Source organism: Saccopteryx bilineata, chromosome 1, assembly GCF_036850765.1.
Source record: "Saccopteryx bilineata isolate mSacBil1 chromosome 1, mSacBil1_pri_phased_curated, whole genome shotgun sequence".
In the NCBI taxonomy this organism is placed as follows: Eukaryota; Metazoa; Chordata; class Mammalia; order Chiroptera; family Emballonuridae; genus Saccopteryx; species Saccopteryx bilineata.
The window spans coordinates 179,804,300-179,817,572 of NC_089490.1; the positions used below are offsets into that span (position 1 = coordinate 179,804,300).

The 13,273-nt window shown below is 44.5% G+C and overlaps 1 protein-coding gene across 4 annotated transcripts in view; it reads right to left on the minus strand.

Annotated features, from left to right (window-relative positions):
• LOC136338186 (uncharacterized) overlaps positions 1-9,442 on the minus strand; it is a 92,544-nt gene extending 83,102 nt beyond the window's left edge. For 3 of the 4 annotated variants that reach the window (XM_066280322.1, XM_066280331.1, XM_066280306.1), the window contains exons 1-3: positions 9,169-9,442; positions 1,854-1,954; positions 603-672 (exon numbers count right to left, since the gene is read on the minus strand). In XM_066280322.1, the coding sequence (XP_066136419.1) occupies positions 603-672; positions 1,854-1,954; positions 9,169-9,382 (385 nt within the window). In that variant the 5' untranslated portion in view covers positions 9,383-9,442. The remainder of the gene's footprint in view (positions 1-602; positions 673-1,853; positions 1,955-9,168) is intronic. The other variant, XM_066280313.1, reaches the window with a different exon arrangement.
• Between the last annotated feature and the right edge of the window lie 3,831 nt (positions 9,443-13,273).

The following is a 13,273-nucleotide window of genomic DNA, read 5'->3' on the forward strand; positions in this document are numbered from 1 at the left end:
ACCTTAAAGATCTTAAAGAACAACATATTGTAAGATATTTTTCTTTCTTAAGCAGAGATATATTTTCAGTACTTAAGAGACACCGAGTAATGCCACTTGAAGTTACCTCAGGACCCAACTGCAAAAGATTTTCTTTGTTAGCCCAATAAATCGGAGAACTGTGATAATGAAACCAGAGTCTCGGATGTAGTTCAAGTATGATCAGCAGCTTCTATGTGTCCCATAGCCACAAATTTCAATCTGACTCCAGGAAGCTACCTTAATAAGATTTGCTCTAAGCCAGAGATCCAGAGTGAGAAACAGAACCGGGACAATTCTAATTCTCTGATGAAATCAACCCAAATATGACGGTGGGTTCATTCGGGCGATATTTTTAAATCTTTCACCTGACAGCCACTGCCTTCTTTCCTCAGAACCACAGAAACGTGGCTAATAAAGCCTTTTTGAATGTTCCTTGAGTTATTATTTACTTTCAGCGACTATATCATATATAAACAAAATAAATTAATATAGACAAATATATATCCTCTTTCTTAAAATTTGACATGCCATTTAAATACAGGAAATTAAGGTGATTTAATGACAAACATTTTAAAAATTACCTTTTTGGTGAATGTCCTTTATATACGGAGCCATGGCAGTCTGTACAAAATCAGGAACATAGCCTAAGTCCTACAACATAAAAGTAAATGCATCACCCACTGAGAAATGTATTAGGGCAGCTCAAAGGCAACCGACTAACCCATGCTTTAGTTACTTACAAGGCTACATTAAACTTTAAATGTTAATTGTAATATTTATGTTGTCCGAAAAGAACTAATCCCTTGTAAATTTGAGCATATAATCAATTAGTGAAAAGATCTAACATGATGTTCAGAATAAACGTAACTTGCATTATTACCAAAGAGATGAATGAAATAAGGATAACTAAACAAACGAGTCACTTCCACTTTGTGATCCATAGCAGTTTCAACTCCCAAGTTTTATTAAACACTAATATTCCCAACACTATGTATATCCTGAGCATACCCTACGCTAATTCCCAAGAGAAGCTAATGATTTTATATTTAGTGGACAGATTATAGAAACAAATGCAGGAAACCAAAAGTGTAGAGTGGAGTAAGAGTTATCACATCTCATTTTTGGTCAAACTGGTGTTTAAGGTACAAACTAGATAATTAGTTATGTTACGATGGGGTCAGTTTTAAATTAATTCTACCAAGTAAAAGCAGCGGCTTACGTGGACTAAATATCACAAAGTTGATGGCATAGGTATATGTAGACTTCTATGTATTCTCTAACAAGCTACATGATTCGAATGGCTCTCTTTTCTATATGGAATTTCTGCTGGGATATTACACGTCTTAGGCCAATTTCTTGGTCGTACATATTAAAACAAAAGAAAAATTTAATTCCCTGGAACTATCAGAAATATTTCAAAGTTAGAACTAAGACATTTATCACGTATTATATATGACAACATAGACAATTTTTCATGTTAATAAAGCCTTTCATAACTATAATTTTAGTGGCTATGTAAGATTTCATTGCCTAGATTTCTCACCATTTAACAATTTCCACATTGTTGGCCATTTGGGCCTTTGGTTTGCTGTGCCTGTTATAATTAAGGCTACACTGTCCATCTTGTGAGCAAAGCTCTTCCACATGAGCTGTATTTCCTTAAGATAACTCTGACCTAAGTGATGGTGAGCAACCAAACAATTTACACTTTCTCTAGAAATACCTAACATTTAAAAGTTTTATAATAAGTCATTTATGCACACACTGTCTTGTGTAATTAGTTATCCTTCAAGATATGGTTACAGGGCCATTAAAATAATTACAAAACTTACAGACGATTTTAATTTGGCAGCAGTTAGCAGGCACATAGTTATCTCCGAGAGATAATCAAAAACCAAGTAATCTAGCTTCTCTCCATAGAGTAGTTGAGGAACTGGAAGTAAAGCACAAAGTGTAATTTACTTTTTAAAATTTAAATTGAACAACAATTTACTCACAATTTTAAAAAGTCTGAGTAAAATCTTATTCCCTTTATACATACTATCCAAAATCAGTTGTGCATATATACTTTCATGCATCGTGCAGGCATGCCCCTGGGAACCCAAAGGTTACTGAGTTTTCGGTCACTGTACTGATATCCAAGCGCTGCCATATTGGGGTGACAAGCCACATACTTCACCGTGATGACTAAAGGAAAAGGAAATTATATAGTGTAACAAAAATAGCTGTAGCCATGGTAGCAGATGTCCCCATTTCCAGTGCTCTCCAGAAAGGATTTCCTTCAAATGGCAAGGATCTCTTTGTAAAATGAAATGGTAAATTTCCAATTCATCAGCTGTAAAATCTTCTTTGCTACTTCAAGTTCACAATCAATTCAGGCAAATATTGACTCTGCCCTTCATAGCTTCCGGTATGATGGAAGAAAGCGAGGTCAAAGGGAAGGTCTGCTCTTCCCAAGCTCCTACTTTCCCCCTTCCTCCACCGGAAAATAACTGGTTGTCTTCAAGTCACTCTCTGATTAAAAACCTCACAAGTAATTCCCAAAGTAAAACACGGGAAATGTGAAAGTTTAAAGAAAAATGCTATTGCAAGAAACTTTGTCCTCTTGAACAGCAGTGTTAAAAGGTAAGAGCTCTGTTTAAATGTAGTGTCCCTGTCTCCAACATTGTACCTGATGGTACTTAGCAGAAGTTGTTGAATTATGGTTGAATAAGTAAAAGAATACATTTCAAATCAGCTCTTTTTCTTGAAGGTTTCTTCACATCATATCTCTCATTTTTTTCTTAAGCTATTGTGGCACACCCAAGGATTACAATACTTAAGCCTCTAATGTCTTATTAACTTCATAGAATTATTTATTCTGACATGGTGAAATTCCGAAGACCTACTATACAGATTCCAGGTAAACATTTCTCACAGGTGGAAACATTTCCCACCAGGTTAGGGACCTTGCCACAGCTAAGTTTTACATAAGTACATAAAATAAATACAGCTTTGGAAGTATTTCTTAAGTACTGAAGATATCATTTACATATTTCCCCAGGATAATACAACTACAGTGCCCTACAAGATGGACCTTTACCATCATAAAAGAGTAAACTCAGACATGATTTACATATGAAAAACCCATTAGAATAGGACAATTATTGAAAGATAAATGGCTCTATAATTAATTCTGTTATTTCTCCATGACACTTGAGCTCAGAAAGGTCAACAGCAACTACTTTGAGGTGAGGTGAGAAGCAGTATCATCTGAGGAAACATCCATCAATCTCCAATTAAGCATTCTACACACTGCACAGAGCACAGAATCTTTTCATCAGTGATTTCAGAGAAGAAAGAAATATCTCGCTTTGGGACTTGACGTTAAGATGTTTAGCAATGGTGTGAAATTCAAACAGGCACAACGAGTGGTTATGCCTGTGATTGTGGGAATACTGTGGTAAAGAAAGGGAAAAAAGACAAGAACAAATGGATGCCACAAGAATCAGACAACCCTGCTTTGTGGCTGATGGACAGCTCAAATGACCACCATTGGCTCCAGAGATGTAAAATCCAAATGCATGGCAAATTAGTTACGTATTTTCAGATGTTTCCTCATTCAGATTCTGATATCTGTCAGTGTTTCAATAGGAGCAAATGGGGTGGCTCATGAACTCTGCTTTCTTGAGGAAAGGCATCAGAACAAGTGAAGACACAGTAGAAAATTTCAAGGAGAAGCAGAACAGGCTGTCAGTCTGCCTTCCTTTCAGTGTATGGGAACCCGCAAGCAACCCAAAGCCCAATGGGAAGGAGCAGGGACACAGAGGCAGCAGACGCCTCCCTAGACATGTTTGCTGTTTTGCATTCCTAGGGCCCTGCATAGGGCTCAAGAAATATTTATTGATGAGTAAATGTTAAATCAAAACACAATTCAAATTATGTTGATATTCCAGAATTTCTGATGAATATCAGACTGATATTCCTGGTGAACAACTGATAAATATCTGATATGCTGTGTGTGAGGCGCTGTGCCATGCAAGGATGAACAGAATCTGGTCCTAGTCCTGTAAGTGCTTACAAAGCCTTGTTACTTCGTTGGGAAATAAAGACATTTACAATGGCCACAGCCAGCTTCTTCACTGAAGAAGTCCTTTCTTCAAGCATAATGTTGGGCAAATGAGTTTGTAAAATCTGTATTTTCTGAGTTTGCTCACTTTTATTGTTAAAAATTGCCACTGCCCATGTGAATGGTGCTGCCAGGTGAAACTGCTAATTACCTTCCTACTTGGGAAGGGCTTTGTTATGCTAATGTTGCTGGCGGAGGGGTTTTCATGCCAAAAGGTTTTAAAAAAGAGAAGGAGAAGAAGCCAAGATGGCAGGGTGCTGAAAAAGAAGCCAAAATAGCAGAGAAAGAAGGACAAGCCAGTTTGTGTAGAGATGAGAAGGGAGAAGGTGTGCAGATGGGGAACCAGAGGTGGCTGAGACTGGTAAGGGCCTTTGATTCTAGGAAAACCTGGATGTGTCAGTAGTTTTGTGAACTGCAAATGAATGGGTTTTGGAGCCTGTGTGTTTTTACTCACCTGCTGGGTCTGAGGCTAGAATAAAGGAATGGTGCACCAGTCTTTGGCTCCACGGTTTCTTTACAGTCTGCCTGAATCTAATGGGAACCTGCACATGCCTGGCAGTGATGGCCGCGACTACTGGCCTTACACATAACGTCCCATACTCCATCAAGCTCAGTTCTCTCCAGGTCTAGGATAACTCTATCACGGTTGAGTTCTCACATGTCAGGATCATCTCACCACCATGTGATATCTGTTCTGCTCCTGGGCTCAGATACCTAGCCTTGTCAGGCGGGGCTGCCAGGGAGGCGGGGCTGCCAGGGAGGCGGGGCTGCCAGGGAGGCGGGGCTGCCAGGGAGGCGGGGCTGCCAGGGAGGCGGGGCTGCCAGGGAGGCGGGGCTGCCAGGGAGGCGGGGCTGCCAGGGAGGCGGGGCTGCCAGGGAGGCGGGGCTGCCAGGGAGGCCGGGGTAGAGCAGTTCTGCAGGCTCCCTGGGTTCCTGAAGTCATTCTGAGCCTGCATGATTACTGACAGGGTTGCAAATCAGGGAAAGGGTACATCACAACCAAAGCAGAACTGTTGGGGAACTCCACGGAGGTTTCTAAAGTTGCTTCCATTTATCAAGTAGTCCTATAAACTATGACTCTTAAATTACAAAACACATTCATACATAAATTATCAAAGTTGCTCTTTTTTAGCTTCCTTATAGCTAAAAGCTTTATGTATATTTATGTTTCACCTTATATTCACAATAAACTTTCAAGGTATTATATTATGCCCATCCTACAAATGTGGAAAACGGACCTAAGAACTTGACACTACCAGTAAGTGTGTAACCAGGATTTGAAACGAGGTTTGTCTAATCATAAAGCCAGAGTTATTCCTAGCATATAGTGGCCTCACAATGTAATCCCTGATTTTAGCCCTGTGGTATACCTTATTTCCCCATGTGTAAGATGCACCTTAATTTGGGGGCTCATTAGCTTGTCCTCATCTGTGTCTGATAACGAATCACTGTCTTCAAATATTGCCTCATCTTCGTTTTCATCAATGGCATTTCAAATGCCACAACCACTGTATAAGACACACCCAGTTTTTAGACCACAAATTTTTCAGAAAAATGTGTCATATAAACGGGGAAATATGGTAAAGATTACAAATCACTTACAAACTCATTCATTCAGTAGTGTCAATACCTAACATGTTGCTATGAACTGAATGTTTGTGTCTCTAACAACGTTCTAAAATTTCAATGTTCATTGACATCCTAATGCCTGATGCGATGGTATTTGGGAGGTGGAGCCTTTGGTTATGAATGTATTTAGGGCCGTTGTAAAAGAGAAGCCACAGAGCTCTCTAGCTCCTTCCAACACACAAGCATACAAGAAGTATTCAGCTTAGAAGAGGGCCCTCACTCAACTATGCTGGCAGCCCTGTTCTCAGGCTTCCAAACTCCAGAACTGTAAAAAATAAATTTCTGTTATTTATTAGCTACCCAGTCTCTGGTGTTTTGTTATAGCAGCCCAATAGGACTAAGACATGTCAAGTAATAAAGACACAGCAGTGATCAAAACTGTAAAATCTCTGCCCTGCAAACTCTTTGAAGCATACATGCTGGAGGCGGGGAGTAGGAAGAGGGGGGAAAGGCCAACAAATACTTGTCAGCTGGCAAGTGTTATGAAGAAAGAGAAAGAAAGTAAGGGGTTCAGAAGTCCCAAGGACTGGGTAGAAATTGTAATTACTGAATGTGGTCAAAGGTAGGTGTCTTTGACAAGAGAATATTTGTGTGAGCAGAGAACTGAAGGAAGTGAAGGAGCCTGCCATGGGTTGTCTGGGGGAAGAGTGTTCCGGATGGAAAGACTACTACGTGTTCAAGACAGGAATGTACTTGGCATATGGTATCCTAGCTGGGAGGCCAACGTGCCAGCAGTGTTAGTGAGCAAAGAGGGGAACAGGAAAAGAGGTGAGGTGACAAAGGAAGCTGAGACTGAGTCACAGTCTGTAGGTCACTGTAAGGACTTTGGATTTACTCTGAATGCCATAAACCATTGGACAAATTTCACCCTGTGCAGGACATGACTGACTTGCAGGATTACTTGCAGCTATGAGGAGAATACAATGCTAAAGGGCAAGGGAAAAACCAGGGAGACTAGGGAGGAGGCTACTGCCCTAGTCCAGTAGGGAGATGGTGGTTTAGACAAGTTCGCCTGCAAAGGTTGCAGCCTGAGCATGGAAAGATAAGAGTTAGCAGTTATTGAGATAGGTAAGACCAGAGAAGCAGATGAGAGCATTCAGCTTTGAACATGTTTCTTTTGAGAAGCCTTTTACAGATGATATTAAGAAGGCAGCTGAATACCCAAACATGGGTTTTGGAGCAGGACAAGTCATGTTGGAGGCATAAATGTAGAGTCTATCAAGATATGAATGCTAAATATGACAGAGGAGAGCACCTAGGACTTGGACAATCCAAACTTTAGCTTTGAGAGAAGAAGAGGAACCAGTCAAGGAGACTGAAAAGGACTGGGCAGGGAGGAAGAAGGAAAACTTCATAAGACTTCAAGAAGAAAGTTTTATGAGAAGACAGTGATCAGTTTGGTCAATACCACTGATAGATTAAGGAAGACGAGGGCCAATATTGACCCCTGAATTGAGCAGTCATTGGCCAGATGGGTGCAGGTTATTAGTCTCAGCTTCCCTGAAATAACAAACAAGGCTCCAAGAGATTAAATAAATTGAACACCAAGGTCACATAGCCAATTAGCAGCAGCATTAGGCCCAGAACCCAACACTGAACACAAGCTTTCAGAAGTTAGTTAGCCATGTCTCTTGGATCCAATGGCAGGCTCTTCAATAACTTATTATGTCATTCTCACTTTGGTAACTACGATACAGAAAGGGGTCTCTAAAAGAACAGTAAGACTGTAAACTAAAAGGAATAAACATCAGAATCAGAACTCTAGGGCACAATGACAGTGAGACAATGGTTTAGTATTTCATAATAGATACAATACACTGCAATCAGCACGAGCAGGTCAAAACACACTTCAATACAAAGAAAGGTTTCTGTCTCCTCCGAAGGAATTTCCGTGCACATATTTCACTAAATGACTTCCATGTAAATACATAGATCTTTAAATCCCCCCGGGGCTCTATTCCCATATATTAGTGGCACTATGTACAGTCAGTTTGAATAATAAGGCTCTGACTCCCCCATCCTCTCTCACTTGACTTCTTTTTTTTTTTTTTTTTTTTTTTCATTTTTCTGAAGCTGGAAACAGGGAGAGACAGTCAGACAGACTCCCGCATGCGCCCGACCGGGATCCACCCGGCCCGCCCACCAGGGGCGGTGCTCTGCCCACCAGGGGGCGATGCTCTGCCCATCCTGGGCGTCGCCATATTGCGACCAGAGCCACTCTAGCGCCTGAGGCAGAGGCCACAGAGCCATGCCCAGCGCCCGGGCCATCTTTGCTCCAATGGAGCCTTGGCTGCGGGAGGGGAAGAGAGAGACAGAGAGGAAAGCGCGGCGGAGGGGTGGAGAAGCAAATGGGCGCTTCTCCTGTGTGCCCTGGCCGGGAATCGAACCCGGGTCCTCCGCACGCTAGGCCGACGCTCTACCGCTGAGCCAACCGGCCAGGGCTTGACTTCTTTCTTAATCAAGGTGCCCAAAATGAGGGAGAGGGAGGAAAAGTTTTTACCTTAGATTTTAATTTTTAAAAAAATGAATTTTTTTTAAATTTTTCCAAAGTGAGAAGCCGGAGGAGGCAGACAGACAGACTCTCGTATGTGCCCTGCTGGGATCCACCTGGCATGCCCACTAGGAGGCAATGCTCTGCCCATCTGGGGTGTTGCTCTGCTGCAACTGGAGCCATTCTAGCGCCTGAGGCGAAGGCTACGGAGCCATCCCCAGCGCCCGGGCCAACTTTGTTCCAATGGAGCCTTGGCTGTGGGAGGGGAAGAGAGAGAGAGAGAGAGAAAGGAGAGGGGGGAGGGGGGAGAAGCAAATGGGCGCTTCTCCTGTGTGCCCTGGCCGTAATTTTTTTTTTAATTTAAAATTTTAAACAAATTTTTAGGGGGCCAAAGGTACCAGAGTCCTAACCTAAAACATTTAGTTATAAAAGCCAACTTTAACAGTCCCAACTGCCCCCCTCAAACCTACAAAAACCACCACCAGCCGAGGATCGATTATTTAAGGAGTCCACTGGCCCCGACGTCTGCGATTTTGCAGACTAGGAAGTGAAGGGTTCATAAGGGGGCGCGGGTGGGGGTGTGGGGTGGAGGGAGATAGACTAGGCTCCCGACTGACTCGGTACTGCGCGCGGGGCGGGGCGGCGGACGGTCCCCCGGGCAGGGGGAGAGCAAGGAGGCCCCTAGGCGCGGACAGGGAGAGCCACTCTCCCCGCAGGCTGGGACGCGAGGCGGGCAAAGCCCAGTCGTGCCCTCTAAACTTTCCGGAGTTCCAAGTGCCACGGCTCGGACTCCAGCCCCACAGCTTGCGTCTCCCTCCAGGGCTGCAGCTAACGCCCCGCGCCCCCCTTCCCACCTTCGGTTCCCCGCACGCGGGGCCGGGCGCGGGCGCGGGCGGCGCGCAGACTGCAGGCGGGTTACCTGAGGCCGCCGTGTCTCCCCAGAAGGCGGAGGCGCAGCCGATGCGCACGGCGCGGACCCCCGACCCCGGCTGCTCCCCCGCGCCGGCCTCGGCCCGCGTGCCCAGTGCCCGCGGCCCTGCGCCTCGGGCGGCCGCCCTCGAGAGCCGGAGCCAGCGCCCGAGACCAAGCCGGACGGTCGTCCGCAGCAGGCGCAGCGGCCGGACACAGCTCATGGCCGCTCACCCGACACCCCAGGTCCGACTGCCCTTGCGCTTGCCCCGCGGCTCCCGGCGAGTGGCAGCGCCCCGCGCGCCCCCTGCTGGCCAGGCCCCACCGCGCCGAGCGCCGGGTCTCAGGGTCCCACTTCCTGCCACCCTGCCTTCAGTGATTGCGACAATCACCACCACTAAAAGACGTGGGGTGTTGCTGGCTCAGTTCCATTCCTGTTTTGGGCGTTTGTATCAGAAACTTAAAGATCTTCCCGCGCCCTATTCCCTCATCTCCTTTTTTTTTGAGAGAGAGAGCTGAGAAGTATCAACTTGTAGCTGCATAACTTTAGTTATTCATTGATTGCTTGTCATGAGTGCCTTGAGGGTGGCAGGGCTCAGGCAGAGCCAGCGACCTTTGCTCAAGCCCAGCTAGTGACCGCTTGCTCATGCCAGCCACTCAATGATCATGCTCAAGCCCTTGACCCGGTGCCTGTGCTCAAGCCAAAGAGCCTGCGCTGAAGCCAGCGACGGCTTTCAACCTGGGACTTCATGCTCTATCCACTGCACCACCGCCAATCAGGACCCATGCCCTTCCAACTTCTGAGTTGGAGAAGAAAAAAACAACAAAACAAAGATATGGGAACTCCCCAACCTCGCCCCTATCCCGACTTCTCTTCCAAGGAGCTGGAAAATTTTACGAGCGCCAGCTTTCTTTCTCCAGCCAGGTCAACCCAACAAAGTAGATAATACAGTTATCCCCTTTGTGCAGTTGAAGGAACTAAGACACAGAAGTCAGTCCTTTTCCCAGGGTCACACAGCTAGAGGCTAGAAAGCTGGAACTGACACTCAGGCAGTCTGGCTCCAGTGTCCACGTTCTCAGCTCTCAGGGTATACTGCCTCAGTTAGGAAACAAATTAACCATGATCTCATGTAATCTCCACGACAAACCTATGGGGTGGGTACTGTCATTGTCCCCATGGTACAGGCAAGGGAGCTTAGACATGGAGAGGCCAATAATGGGGCTAGAAAAAAGTGGTGCAGCCAGACACTCGCAGCCAGTCTGATCCTTAACAACCATGAGAGGAGAGTGGCCACTTTAGTATATTCAGTCATGCAAAGGGAGAAGAAATTCCCTAGAAAGTGCATGAAGCTTTCATAACCTTCAGATACTGAGCCCCTGGCTTTAGGCTCAGTCCCTTGGAGACCTTCTTCAGACCTAACACTGGGCCGACTGTCTCTCCGAGTAGCCTCGCCGTTCCTGCACTCCACAGGTGATACCAAGAACAGAAGGCACCCTTGACCAAATTCAGAGCCCACACTAAGGTCCCGCCATTTTGCCAACAGCTAGGACAACTCCTCCTGAGTTGGGCATAGTATATTTAAAGTACCTGCACATGTAAGCTTCCTGCCTTTGTAGTCAGGCCCCCAGAATGCTTTGGGAAGGAATAACAGGGGCACCCATACCAGCAAACCCTTTTTGCTCTTAGCTGGGAAACAGTGTGGCTTTCTGAAGGGGAACGAGAGCAATCAAAGAGGAGGCCCAGAGGAGATGGAAGGCCATGACCAAATCAACAACTTGATTTATCTCGGTTTATGAAGTTCATTTCTTTCACCCTGAAGAGGGAAGGCCTGTCTTGCTCAATGTCATGAGTTTGAGGGATTCTAGGGCTGATCAAGGAAAAAGATATGACTATAACGGGGGAATAGCACACAGCAAGCTTTATTTGGGCAACACTCTGACAAGCTTGCATGCAGGAGCAGGAGAGAGGAGTCCCACACAGGGTAGGACCATTCTGAGGCTATAGCAGCATAGGGCCACTGCCCAGAAGAACGGGAGCGTGAGGGAACACCCTCCCCCACCCCAGAGGAGTAAGGGGAATGGAAGAGTGGACTCACATGTCTAGGTGAGGCCACTCAGCCGCCCCTCTGGGAGTCCCTGGATCAGGGAACTCCCAGGGACAGCCGAGTGGTGTCTTTAATAGCTACAAAGTTTATCTCCTTGTGGCCAGCAGATGTTAGGTGCAGTTTCACAAGGCATGCAAACCAGGCAGGTTCTCCATAGCTAAAAATCTGTGTATTTGGGCTGTGTTTAAAACAGTTGAGTGTGTTTTAAATATGAAAATTTGGCTTTGGCACCCGCAGGCTTTTGAGTTCATGGGTCCCAACCTGTTGTGAAGAAATCAACAACCCAATATGGGGCAATCTTTGGCTTATTAATGTAACATCTGAGATCCAGTAGGAAGTGCACCCAAACACACCCAGATTCCACAGGCCCACGTCTCTCCCAGGCACGTCATACTTCTAAATTCTGAGTTTAGAATCGGACCTGACCCACTTTGAAGGCTGGTGAGGGACACAGACTGACGATTTATTTCTACGTTACCATCCCTTCATCAACACAAAAACAGAGGGATCTAACATTCAGACAGTCAATTTTGCACATACAAAAGGAATGGGTTGGATGGAGGATATTCTACCTACAAGAATCTCTGAGGCAGTTTGAGTGGATAGGTATGCATCCACACTCAAGTGCCTGTTGTTATCTAATAGTGAAATAACTTCTCCAGCAGGTGTCTCTGTCACACTGCATATCAGAGAGGGTCTGGCTCCCAAGATAGGGCCTTAAATAAAACACAAGTCTAAGTTGTTTATCTTCTGGTCACTAGTGGTAGTAAGTGCTATGAAACCATTGTCATCAACAATGATGTATGCTATATTAAACCTATTTACTCTGCAATCCAACGGATTCTTCCAAATTCCTCAGGAAATTCAGGACAACTAAATATATATATATATATAAAGAATAAATGACTACACTGCTCATTCTGGACTATTGGATACACCATCCTACAGCAAAGGTGCTCTCCATAGACTATTGCTTATTATTCTTTGATCTGAAAGCATTCCGAGGCCCAGATACACCAGTAAACTCAAGTCCACAGGACTTCATTCTGGCATGTCTGTAGGACAGGGGCATGAGGCAGGGACAGAGCCGTTCTTTTGTTCTCTGTCTATTCCATTAGCTTTAAATGCAGGTCCAAGTTCTGTCCTAAGGCCCTTTTTATTTTCACACCTTCTTTTCTTCTTGGCAACTCTCATTCTGCCCCATTAACTCAACACTGGTTGAGTCTAAGCCTTGTCCTCAGCATGCCAGTGCCGGTGGCTATTAGAGATTTCACTACCGCTCACATTTAAAATGTTGGAAATTGGACTAATTTTTTTCTCTCCCCTAAACTAGTTATTCTTTCTTATTTCTTTATTTATGTTAATATAGTCAACTCTCCTCTTTCTCAGAGTTATTATCTTCTACCCTTTCCTCCCTGCCTCTTCCTCATAACCCTTTCCTAAATAGACTAGTCCTTTCTAGTGTATTTCTATAAAGTGCTTGAATGTTTCTCAACTATTTTTTGTATAATACCTGTGTGTAAGGACTTCTCCCATGTGTCCAGGCATTGGACCTGGTGCCAATGTACTTGTCATTCTTCTGGCAACATTGAAGCAATACTCTTAAAGCAACACATATCAGTAAAGTGATTTCCAAAAAATTTAATTTTTAACTTAAGTAGGAGAAACTGATACAGTTTGGTTTTTAAAAATTCTTTTTGCAACAGAAAATAATTTCAGTGTGCCTTCAATATAAAAAAGAACAGGACTTATATGAGCTTTAAAATTGCTGCACAGAAACCAGCCTCCTTATGAGAAGCAGATATGATTACTCTTGAGTGCAGTGTAAGGCAGTGGGCATCCTTCTTTCTTGCACGTAGATGATAATCACCCGGGGAAGCTTGTTAATAAAATGTAGACTCTTGGGGTTCACACCCAGATACTCTGATTGAGAAGCTCTGGAAAAGGGGCCAAGGAATATGCATTTTCAAACATAATGAAAATCTAAATGGTCATTTTTAAGAAACAGCA